Raw genomic sequence first — 12,638 nt, forward strand, 5'->3', positions numbered from 1 at the left:
ACACCAAGACAAAGAGTTTTCAGAAGAGTGGATCTGCTCATAGTAAATAACCAACAGAATTCTCTCAAATCCTTAAGACTGAAAGAAACAACCCCCCTGATTCCCAAGGCTGTGAAGGACAGGAGGAGGTTCTCACATTCAGCACTTCCTGCCGGAGCGTGGCGGGCTCCACGCAGCTGATCAGACGAAGCAGCAGGTCCATCATTGCTGATGTGTCTATATGCTTTAGCACCAGGCTAATGAATTTCTCTTTTTTCCTTAAAAACGCAATCACCTAAAAAGAAAAGTGTCATCATCAGTTGCTAGAACAAGATACAGACAGGACACACCTTCTCCTTCTTGTCTCAACCAACCAGTCCTGAAGCAACGCAGCTCCTGGGCTGAGAAATCCTCCAGAGAACAAGGGGAGAAAATTATGTTCTTGTTTCAAGGCAATCCTAAATCAACTCTTTTTGGGTATCTTTTCTGTCCTCTCTGCCACAAAGAAACCCAAGCCCACAGATAAAAAAGAGCATTAAGATGCTGGTGATGCTGGAGAATCTTTCATTCCACCAAGGCTCTCTGACAACCCCCACGTAAAATATGAACTTTGAACTGGGACACGTGTGCCTAACCCAGTGCTCAGCTCCTGTTTGCAGCACCCCTGTTAGAGGCAGGAGACAGAGGCACTGCTAATTTCATGGGATGATTCTGGGCAGTGACCAAGGGATGCATCCCTGTGCCTCAGAACAAAAGATAAAGGCTTAGCTGGGGCACAGGAATACCCCAGTGCTGCAGATCTGAAACTCAGACTAGCTGGAGGTGTTTAAATGAGCCAGCAACTCAACTGAGGAGCCCAAAGAACTTTTCACAGCCTACATTTCAACTCCAACCTTCAGGAGCAGAGCCAGCTAGTCTCCAGCTCTAAGAACCCAAGGAGATGAGGAGGGCAGGGTTGATGCTGCCACCCGACAGCCGGCGCAGTGGATTCAGTGGTGCTCACAGCAGGACAAAGCTCATCACTACCTGTTCCGTTTTCCTGGCAATGAGATTCCCAATAGTCTTACTGAAGAAACTGGCAAGCAAAGGGTTCAGAGGAGGCTCGTGATCCAGGAAGTCATAGAGGATGTTGAGCAGAGTCTCATCCCCTCCCAGCTTGTCGTTGATCTGCGGCACATCGGAGGTCAGCAGTTCACAGGCTGTGTTGGGGTATCTGGAAGGACAGAACCAGAGCAACTAAAAGTGAAATGAAAACTCTCAAGAAAATCTTCCCATGTTAAAGTTACATACCAAAGAGAACTGTCCTTCCTGGAGACAGGGAGCAAAGAAGGAAACACATGAGAGACAGAGGTTACCCCATTAATGGCACGTTTTGAGCAGCACTACTGCCTGCAGCACTTCATCTGGGGGTTTAACCACTGATTTCTGCAGCTCAGCTGCCTCCAAACTGCAGCCACTTCTGATCTGTGAAAGCTTTACCAGCTGAAATGCTCAATCAGCTCCAATACACTTAAAATCCCTTAAAATCTTTCGACGTGAATCCATCTGCACAACCAAAAGCAGCCCCCAAACTGCAGGCTGATGTGAAGAATGCACACTGAGCAGCTCTCTGTCATCTCCCTGCAAAATCATTCCTTCCACTACTGGAGCTGAATCTACAATCAGCATCTTTTTTTAAAAAAAAGGAAAAAAAAAATCACAAGGACTAGAATTTGGAGAGAAAACTGCTAAGAAATAAGCATACACTCTGTACAAGCAACCAACTCACAGCCAACCTTTTGACCTTCTGCTTTTCAGTGATGTCTGGAAAATTAACTTGTTTTTTCAGAAAATATTCCTGTGCCTGATTTAGATAACTCTGCACATTTAAATCAGAACATGAAATTGTATTTGACAGCTAATGAAATCCTTTCTTTCCCCCTGACCCTGTTTCTTGCTCTTCCAGGTGGTGCTTTTAGAAACAGGTCAAGTTTATGATCAGAAAATGTAATAACATGTTTGAAATCAGGTTTAGAATTAGACAAAGTGTCAATTAAAAACAAAAATGCTTTTTGGACTGTTGGTTTTGCTTAAAGACTGAAGTTTATTTGGGTTGAAATCCTCTCCTAAAAGCCACCTGCACTTCCAGCTCCAGGGTCCTGCTCAGCAAACACCTCACTGGTCCATGATGGAGCAGGGGGTGTCCTGCACACAGCTACACCACCAAAACCCACACAGATAGTTTTTTCTTTTTTTCAAAGCTCACTTCAGCATTTTATCTCTAAGTGGCTAAATGCCATATTCTCCTGGCTTAAGAGAACTCAAAAAAAGCCCCAGACAGCCTGAGGCTGAGGTTACTGCAGCTCCTTAACCTGGGACACTCAGCCCAGCTCTGGACTTTAACATCATTTTCACTGTTTTGATGAGGTTTCTGATCCTAGGGTCAAAGGGCAGCTGGACTTTGTTTTTAACCAGCATTTACTTTGGCCCTGCTAATTGTTTAAAGACTCAGAGGGGATGTGCCTGTTCTGTGCCCATTATCCACCTTTCCTAAAGTACTTCTGATTCCTTATCAAGTGCAACAGACTAAACCCAAACCCCATCCTTTACCCTCTGAGCATTTTCTCTCTGGAATGGTTATCATTTTTTTTACCAAACCAAAGCAGAACTGAACTGTGTTTTAACATCAGCCAAGAGAATTAACAACAACCCTGATAAAACCCCAGAATGCCCTTGCTGCCAATCCACACCTAAGGAGTGCATTCCCTTTTCAGATAAAAACTGTGCCATTCCCTAAGACACAAACCCAACCCATCTCCCAGTAATCAAGGTCTCCCACTTCTTGTACCTTTAGACACAAACCCATCCCCAGGCCAATCCAAACCAGCCCTGCAGCCATGGAGCAGCACAGGCATCACTTGGGATGGAAAAGCCCTTTGGGATCATGGAGTCCAACCACAAACCCACCCCCACCCCATGTCCCACATCCCCAGGGTCTGAAACCCCCCCAGGGATGATGGGGACTCCAGCCCTGGGACAATGCTCAACCACTTCTAGCAAATTAATTGTCCCTAATCCCCAACCCAGACAATTAAGGTGAAACAATATTTCACCATGCACCAAGATTTTTTTCCTAGATTGAAAAAAGGAAAAAGGAAAACAGGAAAAAACCCCACAGCAAAGAGTGGTGGGATCTGCTGGGTCCCTCTCACATCTCCTTGGCATTACAGAACCAGCAGGGAGTGGATTTGCACAAACACCCCTAAATCCTTCTGCCTCTCAGCTCAGAGCTTCTGCATCATCACTTTCCTACATCCCTAACCCAGTTCCCCTCTGACACTCACCAACCAGTGCAGAACCTGAACCTGGACCTGGCCCTTTTCTCTCTCCTCCATTTCTTTTCTTTACCCAGTTACTGCCTGAAGACAGAACCCTTCTGGTACCCCCCAGAGCCTTTGCATTCCCCTGGAAGAAGTGACCCCACCTGAGGCCACACAAACATCTTTCCTGGATTTGCTGCCATGCTCCTTGGCTCACCCCACACACCCACAGAGGGTTCCACATTCCCACAGCTTCAGACAATTCCTGGGTTAACTTTAGCAAACTGCTTCCCCAAATCCTTTTGTTCCTTCTCACCCATCAATGAGCCACAGTTTCCTTTTATCCACATCTGGACACAACTTCCTTTTGTGAGGATGTATTTCTACCTGTAATCAACTCCCTGGTTTTTAACCAAGCCAGTGCTCTACATCTGGACTTAAAAATCTTGAAACCTTTGTAATCCAGGTTCAGGTTCTGCCTTTGCCACGAGCCCCTTTCCCAGCCCCCTGGTACCCTGGAGCAGAACAACCACCCCAGACTCCCCAGGTGCTGTTCATGATCCTCCTGCTCACAGGGAAGGTTCCTGCTACAAGGGACTTCAGAAGAGGGAGGTTTCCCAGAGCCCCAGGGCTGCACCAAGAGTTCTGCTCCTTTTTCTGGCTCCCTGCAAAGGTGTTCAGCACCCTCAGAACACAACCCCTGGGCCTCCCTGGGACACAGACCCTGCCAGGGGGCAAATGAGACCACCCTGTGACAGCCCCTCCTGCTCCCACAGCCTCCACCTTCCTCACACCTCACACCTCACACCTCACCCTTCCCACCAGGGCTCAGCACCCCAATGTTGGGGTGGTCCCACACCCCAATGCTGGGGTTCAACACCCCAATGCTGGGATCCCACACCCCAACTGCTGGGGTCCCACATCCCAATGCTCGGGTTCAACATCCCAATGCTGGGATCCCACACCCCAATGCTGGGATCCCACACCCCAATGCTGGGATCCCACACCCCAATGCTGGGGTTCAACACCCCAATGCTGGGATCCCACACCCCAATGCTGGGATCCCACACCCCAACTGCTGGGGTCCCACATCCCAATGCTTGGGTTCAACATCCCAATGCTGGGATCCCACACCCCAATGCTGGGGTCCCACAACCCAATGCTGGGGTCCCATGCCATAATGCTGGGGTCCCACATCCCAGTACTGGGGTCCCACACCCCAATGCTGGGGTGGTCCCACACCCCAACTGCTGGGATCCCACACCCCAATGTTGGGGCTCAGCACCCCAATGCTGGGGTCCCACACCCCAATGCTGGGGTTCAACACCCCAATGCTGGGATCCCACACGCCAATGCTGGGGTCTCACACCCCAATGCTGGGATCCCATACCCCAACTGCTGGGGTCCCACATTCCAATGCTGGGGTTCAACATCCCAACTGCTGGGGTCCCACACCCCAAAGCTGGGATCCCACACAACAATGCTGGGGCTCAGCACCCCAATGCTGGGGTGGTCCCACACCCCAATGCTGGGGTTCAACACCCCAATGCTGGGGTCTCACAACCCAATGCTGGGATCTCACACCCCACTGCTGGGGTTCAATACCCCAATGCTGGAGTCCAACCCCAATGCTGGGGTCCCACAACCCCAGTGCTGGGATCCCACACCCCAACTCTCTGCACACTCAGCTCTCCATCCCCCAGCCCTCTCCTCTCCTCTGCCTTCCCAAGCAGCTCAACCCCCATCACCATGAGGTCTCAGGGGGTTCCTGAGGCCCCCTGGAACATCCCCACGTTCCTCCTGGACACCCAGCCCAGGTCCTGCAGGCCATGGCCTCCTCTGAGCCCCTCAGCTCCTCCTCCCCTTCCCTGGTTTCACACCCTGGGCCTGCCCAGGGATTTGCTGTTCTCCTCCTGGCACTTTCCCTGCTGAACTCCATGACCTTCCATCTCCTGAGGGTTCAGGAATAAAACACTTTGATGGTTCCATTTCCACAGCACGCATCCTTCAGAGCTGCCAGGCCTTCCAAACCTATCAAGTTTCTCCACTGTTCCACTTTAAAAACTTCCATAACCTTTTCTTCAGAGCCAAAATTGGATTCGATTTGGATTTAGAGTCGGCTCTTCCTGCTCAGCCTTTTTTTATTCCAAAAGCTTTCCCAGTTTCTAATAAGCTTAAACCCCTTCTCCTCTCCAGTGCCTCATCATGCTTTGGAAATGCTTCTCAGCTTGGGCTACCTATGGTACTGGGAGCATTAAAAAAACCCCAAAACTTTTATAAAGACCAGTTTTAAAAGATTTTAAAACTACTTTATAAAAATTTCTATTATTTTCCTTGGCTGCTCTGTTCTTGTGAGACCACAGGTGGAGCAGTGTCCAGCTCTGGGGTCCCCATCAGCAGAAGGACACGGAGCTGTTGGAGCCAGTGCAGAGGAGGCCCTGGAGCTGCTGGGAGGGCTGGAGCAGCTCTGCTCTGGAGCCAGGCTGAGAGAGTTGGGGGTGTTGAGGCTGGAGAAGAGAAGGCTGCAATGGGGAGACCTTAGAGCACCTTCCAGTGCCTGAAGGGGCTCCAGGAAAGCTGGGGAGGGACTTGGGACAAGGGCCTGGAGGGATGGGAGCCTGCGAGGGGGAAGGGTTTGGAGCTGGGAGAGGGGAGATGGAGAGGAGATCTTGGGCAGGCAGGGAGGGAGGGAGGGAGAACTTGTTTGGGGTGAGGGTGCTGAGCTTTAGAACCAGGTTGCCCAGGAAAAGAGTCTCTGCCCCATCCCTGGCAGTGTTCAAAGCCAGGTTGGATGGGGCTTGGAGCAATCTGGGAGGGAGGTGTCCCTGCCCATGGCAGGGGGGTTGGAATGAGCTGAGCTTTCAGTTCTCTTCCAAGCCAACCCATTCCAGGATTCTATTTCTTGGGGAGGGAGGGAGGGAGAAATTGTTTGGGGTGAGGGTGCTGAGCCCCTGGGTGCCCAGGTTGCCCCCAGAAGCTGTGGCTGCCCCATCCCTGGAGGGGTTGAAGGTTGGATGGGGCTTGGAGCCCCCTGGGCTGGGGGAGGGGTCCCTGACCATGGCAGGGGGGGCACTGGAGGGGATTTAAGGTCCCTTCCAGCCAAACCCTTCTGTGATTCTGTGCCCAGCAAGTCACTTTGCAGGTCTCATGGCCAGCACTCACTTCCCTCTCCGGGCAGTACAGACTTCCCACCACCTCCCCAGCTCTTCCAGCAGGGATGTTATGGACCAGCTTTAGAGAAGAGAGAGAGCTGGGGATGAGACACAAGCCTTGCCAGCACAGGGCACCACAGCCTCAGGCCTTGACCTCTCCCCACCAGTCTCAACCTCATCTCCCCACCAGTGCCTCCTCACCAGCCTGGCCCTGACCTGCTCCAGACTCCACGCTGCCTCCAGAAGCTGGAGAAAAGGATTTTCGTCCTGCAGGTGGAACTCCAAGCCCTGCCAGAGAACACTCTGGTGCTGAGCTTCCCCTTTCAGTGTGGTTTGCTCAAAGGATTTCACTTCTTCAGATATTCTTGCTTGCCCCACCTTTTCCTTACCCTCACCTTACTGTGGTATTGGGGAAGACTTGATGATCCTGAAGGTCTGTTCCAACCAGAACAATTCTATGATCTGTGTGGTTTCCACTTCCCCCCTTCAGCACACAGGATTAGAGATGTAAAACATCTCCCAACAGAACAGGACCCCAAATCCCATGAGCTGAAGCAGCAGAGTTCCCTGCAGCCTCCTGCACACCCCAGGAACTTGTACTGGTACTGAGACCATGGAACCAGAGAGTGTCAGGGGTGGGAAGGGAGCTCTGGAGATGCCCCAGGGACACCCCCCTGCCCCAGCAGGATCCCCCCCCAGGGCAGCCCACACAGGAACACAGCCAGGGGGGTTGGAAAGGCTCCAGAGAAGGAGACTGCAGCACCTCTCTGGGCAGCCTGGGCCAGGGCTCCCTCAGCCTCACAGGCAGAAGTTTCTCCTCGTGTTGAGCTGGAACTTCCCCTGTTCCAGCTCCAACCCATTCTTCCCTGTCCCATTCCTGGGCACCACTGAGAAGAGACTGTGCCCTTCCTCTTGCTCCCCAACCCCAGATTAATAAGATCTCCATAAATCCCCCATCCCCTTCTCAGGCAAAGCAGCCCCAGGCTGCAGCACAGGCCCACAGCTCAGCACTCCTCTCCTCTGCTCATTACTGCTCAGCACCAGGACAGTGTTGTCCATCTGCTTCCATCTGATATTTAGGAGCTGAGTTTCCCAGGGGAGATGTGGAACCCTACAGAGGAAGGGCAAAACTGCTGAGCTGTGACTCCTGATCTAACCCAGGGAACGCAGAAAGCCCCAGGGCTGCTCGTGAGCCACATCCCTGCTTCCAACCTGCACAGAATCTGCATTTCCAGGACAGCAGTGTAAAACAAACACTCCTGGCTCCTCCTCTAATTCAGCTTTTATAGCAGAAGCAGCCAGGCAGAATTCCAAGTCACCACCTCAGGTAATTCTTGGCATTCACTGACCTGGAAACAGTCACCTAAGCTGAGCAGCCCTCTCCCCTGGTGAAGATCCTACACAACCCCACCACTGCTTCAGGGCTTTCATGCAGCAGCAGCAAAACCCAAGCCTGGCCCATGCCCACACCAACAACCTTGTCTGTATTTAGTTACACACACAGCAACATTTCATTTTTACATAAACTTAACCAAGAAAAACAAACTTCCCAATTCCAAATTGTAAATATTTTCAAGTCTACGTTTTGTTTAAAATGTATAAACACCACTTGCCAGGAGAACCAAAGACATCTCCAGAGGTGAGAAAGGCTCTTGGCAGCACTGAGCCCTCTCCCTTCCTACCAGCAGGTTCTGCAGATGCAGCACACTGAAAACATCACCTTTTTTCTCCAGTTCTTGCTCTTATGGGCTTGACTACTGAAAAGCAAGTTCAAAAATTTATAACTTGGAAGAGAACACCCATGGCTTGCAGGACAAAAGGCATGAGAGATGCTTTTGAGATTGTTCTGCTGGCAAAGTTCTGAACAAAGAGATTTGTGGAATTTTTGTTCAGACAAACTCAGTGTTAAATCCTTAAAAAAGAACAAAACCTGCTGAAAACTCAGTGCAAACAACAAACTGCTACGAAACCTTTCCCAGCAGCCAAAAGCCCCTTTCTCCCAGGACTGGAGAGGTGACCCCCATCTCCCAGCAGAGCATTCCCCAGGCTGAGCTCTCCCTGTCCCCTCTCTTTGATCAGGACAGAAAGCAAACACCTACTTGAAGCGAACCTTCTCGTCCATGTCCAGGGGGGGCTCATGGGTGATGAGGGTGACCAACTCCTCCATGCAGTGCTGCTGGCAGAGGAAGTCCAGCAGCTTCCTGTTCTGAGCCTTGCACTCCTGTAAGATGTCATCTTCATCCATCAGCTCCTGCAGTGTCACATCTTCCTTGTCCAGCAGCTTGTCCACATGCGACGTCGTGTTCAAATCAAACTTCCAGAACATGGTGATGGGACAGAACTATCTGGAACACAAAGAGAAGGTGAGGAGCATGAGTTCATCCTCCTGCTTCCCTGGATCTCCTTCCTCTCATGGCAACGCCAGCCAGCCCAGACACGTCAGTCCTGTTCACAAAATAAACACCTTTTCACACCAGAAAACCAGGGGGGCTTTGATGACAGCTGCAGACACACCAGACACCTGAAGTCACTGTAAATCACAGAGATCTGCACACAGAAACTCTTCTGAGGATGAGGTGAGGGAACCCACACTACTGCACTATGGATGCTTTGGGTTACAGGGGTCAGGCTTGGGTTTAAAATTATTATTTTGTATTTGCTCATCAGCGATTATTGCAACAACTGATGATTTGTGTAAGCTGAAGAAAAGCCTCCAGTATATACACAACAGCAAGAGAAAAACATTAAGCTTAATTGGAATGTAATTAAAAACCCCACTACTGGATACTGAGTGGAAACAAGAACAAACTTAGAGCTGAGCTGCTACTAATCATAAAATCACAGAATCAGAGAAGGCTGAAAAGACCTCAAAGGCCATGAAGTCCACCCCTCAACCCAACACCACCATGTCCAAAACCCACATCCCAAAGTGCTTCACCTGCATGAGTTCTGCACCCCCCAGGGATGATGGGGATGATGGGGACTCCAGCCCTGCCCTGGGCAGCCTGGGCCAGGCCCTGACAACCCTTTCCAGGCAGAAATTCTTCCCCAGCTCCAACCTAAACCTCCCCTGGCACAACTTGAGTTGTGCCAAAAGTTCCTCTTGTCCCATCCCTTGTTCCTTGGGAGCAGAGCCCGACCCCCCCTGGCTCCAACCTCCTCTCAGGGGGTTGCAGAGAGCCACAAGGTCTCCCCTCAGCCTCCTCTGCTCCAGGATCAACACCCCCAGGGCCCTCAGCTGCTCCTCACAACTTCTCCAGACCTTCTCTTTGCTCTCCAGACCTTCTCCATCTTCTCCAGACCCTCCTCCTTCATCTCCATCCCTTCTCCTTGCTCTCCAGACCCTTCTTCTCACTCTCCAGACCTTCTCCTTCCTCTCCAACCCCTTCTCCATCTTCTCCAGAACCTACTCCTTACTTTCCAGACCTTCTCCTTACTCTCCAGCTCCTCCTCCATCTTTTCCAGCCCCTTCTCCATCTTCTCCAGCCTCTCCTCCTCACTCTCCATCCCTTCTCCTTGCTCTCCAGCCCCTTCCCCAGCTCCATTCCCTTCTCTGGACACTCTCCAGCCCCTCAATCTCCTTCTGCTCCTGAGGGGCCCAGAACTGACCCCAGGATTGGGGGTGCAGCCTCAGCAGTGCCCAGCACAGGGGATGATCCCTGCCCTGCTCCTGCTGCCCACCCCACTGCTGGTCCCAGCCAGGATGCTGGTGGCCACCTTGGCTACCTGGGCACACACCCAGCTCATGTTCAGCTCTGTGAACCAACACACCCAGGTCCTTTTCTCTCCTAAATACAAACTTCATGGAACACTGGAATGTTCCCTTAGGCTCAGAGCCACCCCAGAGCTGCAAACCTCAGAGCAGGGCTCTGTGCTGGTTGGGTACACACAGCCCCACGGGAGTTCTGGATCTCCAAACCTGCTGAGAGGAAACCTCCTCACCATCACCTTCCCTCACACAAGTCTCACAGGGACATTTTATATCATCTCATCCAAATCACAATCATCATAACTACCCTGACATCAGAGGCTGTATTTCAGGTGAGCTATCACTATGTCCATGTTAATTAATAGGAATAATTCCCTTAACACAACTTTTGCTCACTCCAGAGCACTGCCCTTTGGATTATTCTCACTTTTGAGCCTCTCCTACCACTCACCCTTCCTTCCCATTTGTTTTCCTGATTTTCCTCCAGGTGAGCTCTATTAATAAACTTTTTCCAGACAGCTTCCCCAGAACACTTTGATTTTTGGAGCACTCAGTAATCATATCAAACTGAGAAAAAGCTCAAACTGATCCCCAAGAAACTCTCCCAGTGCCCTTTTTCTTCTCAGCATTTTCTCTCCTCATTCTGCCCTCTGCCATCTCACCTCAGGATGTGGCTGTTCCCCCACAACTCCTACAGGAGCCTTTCCCAGTCCTGCTCTGGCTGTCATACCAAATATCTTCACCATCTCCAGGAAGAAAGAAGATTTACTGATTTCTTGTATTTAGACCTTTAGCTGCCAAAGAGCGAGCTGGGATTAGTTTGGGGCCATTTAAACCTCTGGTTTTCATCTCATTTTCGTTAACATTGCATGTTTTATTGTTCCCTCCAGGAGCAGCTGAGGACTCATCTCCACTCTGCCCCTGCAGCCTCTCCAAGCATCTTCAGAGAGCGTGAGGTGACCCCAGCTCTGCACCAGCAGAGCTTTGAGCTTCAGAACCAGCTAAGTCAGTCCAGTACCTGGGAATCTGAGCACAGCTTCCCATTTCTGGCTCCTGTTGAGTGTTCCAGACTTCATCCCTCCCCAGACACTGCCTCATCCTCACTCCAGCTGCTCACTCCAGACAGAGGTCTGGGGTTTGTTTTTATTTTGCCCCATCCCTGGCAGTGTCTCAGCCCAGGCTGGATGGGGCTTGGAGCACCCTGGGCAGGGGTTGGGATGGGATGAGCTTCAAGGTCCCTTCCAACCCAAACAGTTCCATGTTTGTATGATTCTAACCAAAGACAAAAAGCAGCTTGGGAAGGAAGAAGCCCTGTGCAGGAGGAGCTGGTCAGCTCCCAGGTCTGGAGATGAGGTGCAAGGAGGGACCATGAGGAGGTGGCATCGTTTGAAGGCCAGGGGGATCAAAGGTGTTTCAAGAAAGAAAAAATCATTAACAATAAAAAAACAGAAACAGAAAAAGAGAAGAGTAACTTGTTCCCCACTGACAAAGCCAGTGAAGGCAGCCCAAACAAGACAAAGCTCTGGGTAATATCATGAAGCAAACGGGAGGAGAGATGCCAAGGTGCTGCATCCCCAGATGCTGCTGGGGAAATGTGATTTTATACAACAGGACCACAAGGCTTTTTATAACCCAACCCCCATGGCTCTTTCTGCAGCAGCAGCAGCAGCAGCAGCACTCCCTCCAATCATTCATTTTGCTTTCTTCAGCATCCCCAAAACATCCCCACTCCTCATCTGCTGCCAGGGCCACTGCTCCAGGACCCACACCTAAGTGCAGTCCCAACAGAACTTCCAAATTACCCTTTCTGAACAAAGTCAAACAGAAGACAACACGTTTTCTCCTTTTCCTTCAGGAAGGTCTCTTGCAGAAGGGGGGCACTGCAGGGCCAGGTCTGAAGTTGTATGTTTGAATATCTGAGCCCTTTCCATCTGGGTCCCTTGCCATGTAATGGTCACACTGAGCCTCCCCTGAAGGGCTCAGAGAAACCAATGAATAAAGAGTCCAAAAGAAACACATTTTTTTTTATTTCTAACAATGATGATACTGATCTGCATACTCTGCCTCATCTCAGGAGGGGGAATCAAGGTGAAGAATCAAGGGTCCTTCCCTTGTGTGTTTATGTCCCTAAGGGTCTCTACAGGACAAGGACCTTAACAAAATGAGCAAAAAAAAAGCTTTTGCTCTGCTACCCCAGGGATCTGGTAACAGACCCCGTGGAGCCTCCAACAGTGCTTCAGAGTCTGTCACAGATAACGTTGTCTGGTCAGAGAGCTTGTTTCCAAGTCCGGTTCATTCTTCCTGCTGACATCTGTATCTCAGGGATTTAGATATCCAAGGTGAGGCTTGAGGAGGCTCTGAGCACCCTGATCTCCCTGAGGGTCTCCCTGCTGACTGCAGGCCTTGGTCTGGGTGCCCTCTGGAGGTCCCTTCCAACCCAAATTATTCTGTGATTTTATGATTTAGAAGAAATCAAGAAAACCATTGCAAGTTTCTTGC

At 50.7% G+C, this 12,638-nt stretch overlaps 2 protein-coding genes across 2 annotated transcripts in view; one reads left to right on the forward strand and one right to left on the reverse strand.

Annotated features, from left to right (window-relative positions):
• The window catches only part of PPP6R2 (protein phosphatase 6 regulatory subunit 2), a 72,512-nt gene that overhangs the window by 36,830 nt on the left and 23,044 nt on the right, over positions 1-12,638 (reverse strand). Inside the window, exons 3-5 of the mRNA XM_030456677.1 lie at positions 8,530-8,775; positions 1,006-1,192; positions 137-274 (exon numbers count right to left, since the gene is read on the reverse strand). Coding sequence (XP_030312537.1) covers positions 137-274; positions 1,006-1,192; positions 8,530-8,756 — 552 coding nt within the window. The 5' untranslated portion in view covers positions 8,757-8,775. The remainder of the gene's footprint in view (positions 1-136; positions 275-1,005; positions 1,193-8,529; positions 8,776-12,638) is intronic.
• LOC103537561 (myotubularin-related protein 5) overlaps positions 8,755-12,638 on the forward strand; it is a 63,339-nt gene continuing 59,455 nt past the window's right edge. Inside the window, 1 exon segment of the mRNA XM_030456678.1 lies at positions 8,755-8,793. Within this exon segment, the coding sequence (XP_030312538.1) occupies positions 8,755-8,793 (39 nt within the window).

The sequence above is a fragment of the Calypte anna genome, chromosome 10 (genome assembly GCF_003957555.1).
Source record: "Calypte anna isolate BGI_N300 chromosome 10, bCalAnn1_v1.p, whole genome shotgun sequence".
Taxonomy (NCBI): Eukaryota; Metazoa; Chordata; class Aves; order Apodiformes; family Trochilidae; genus Calypte; species Calypte anna.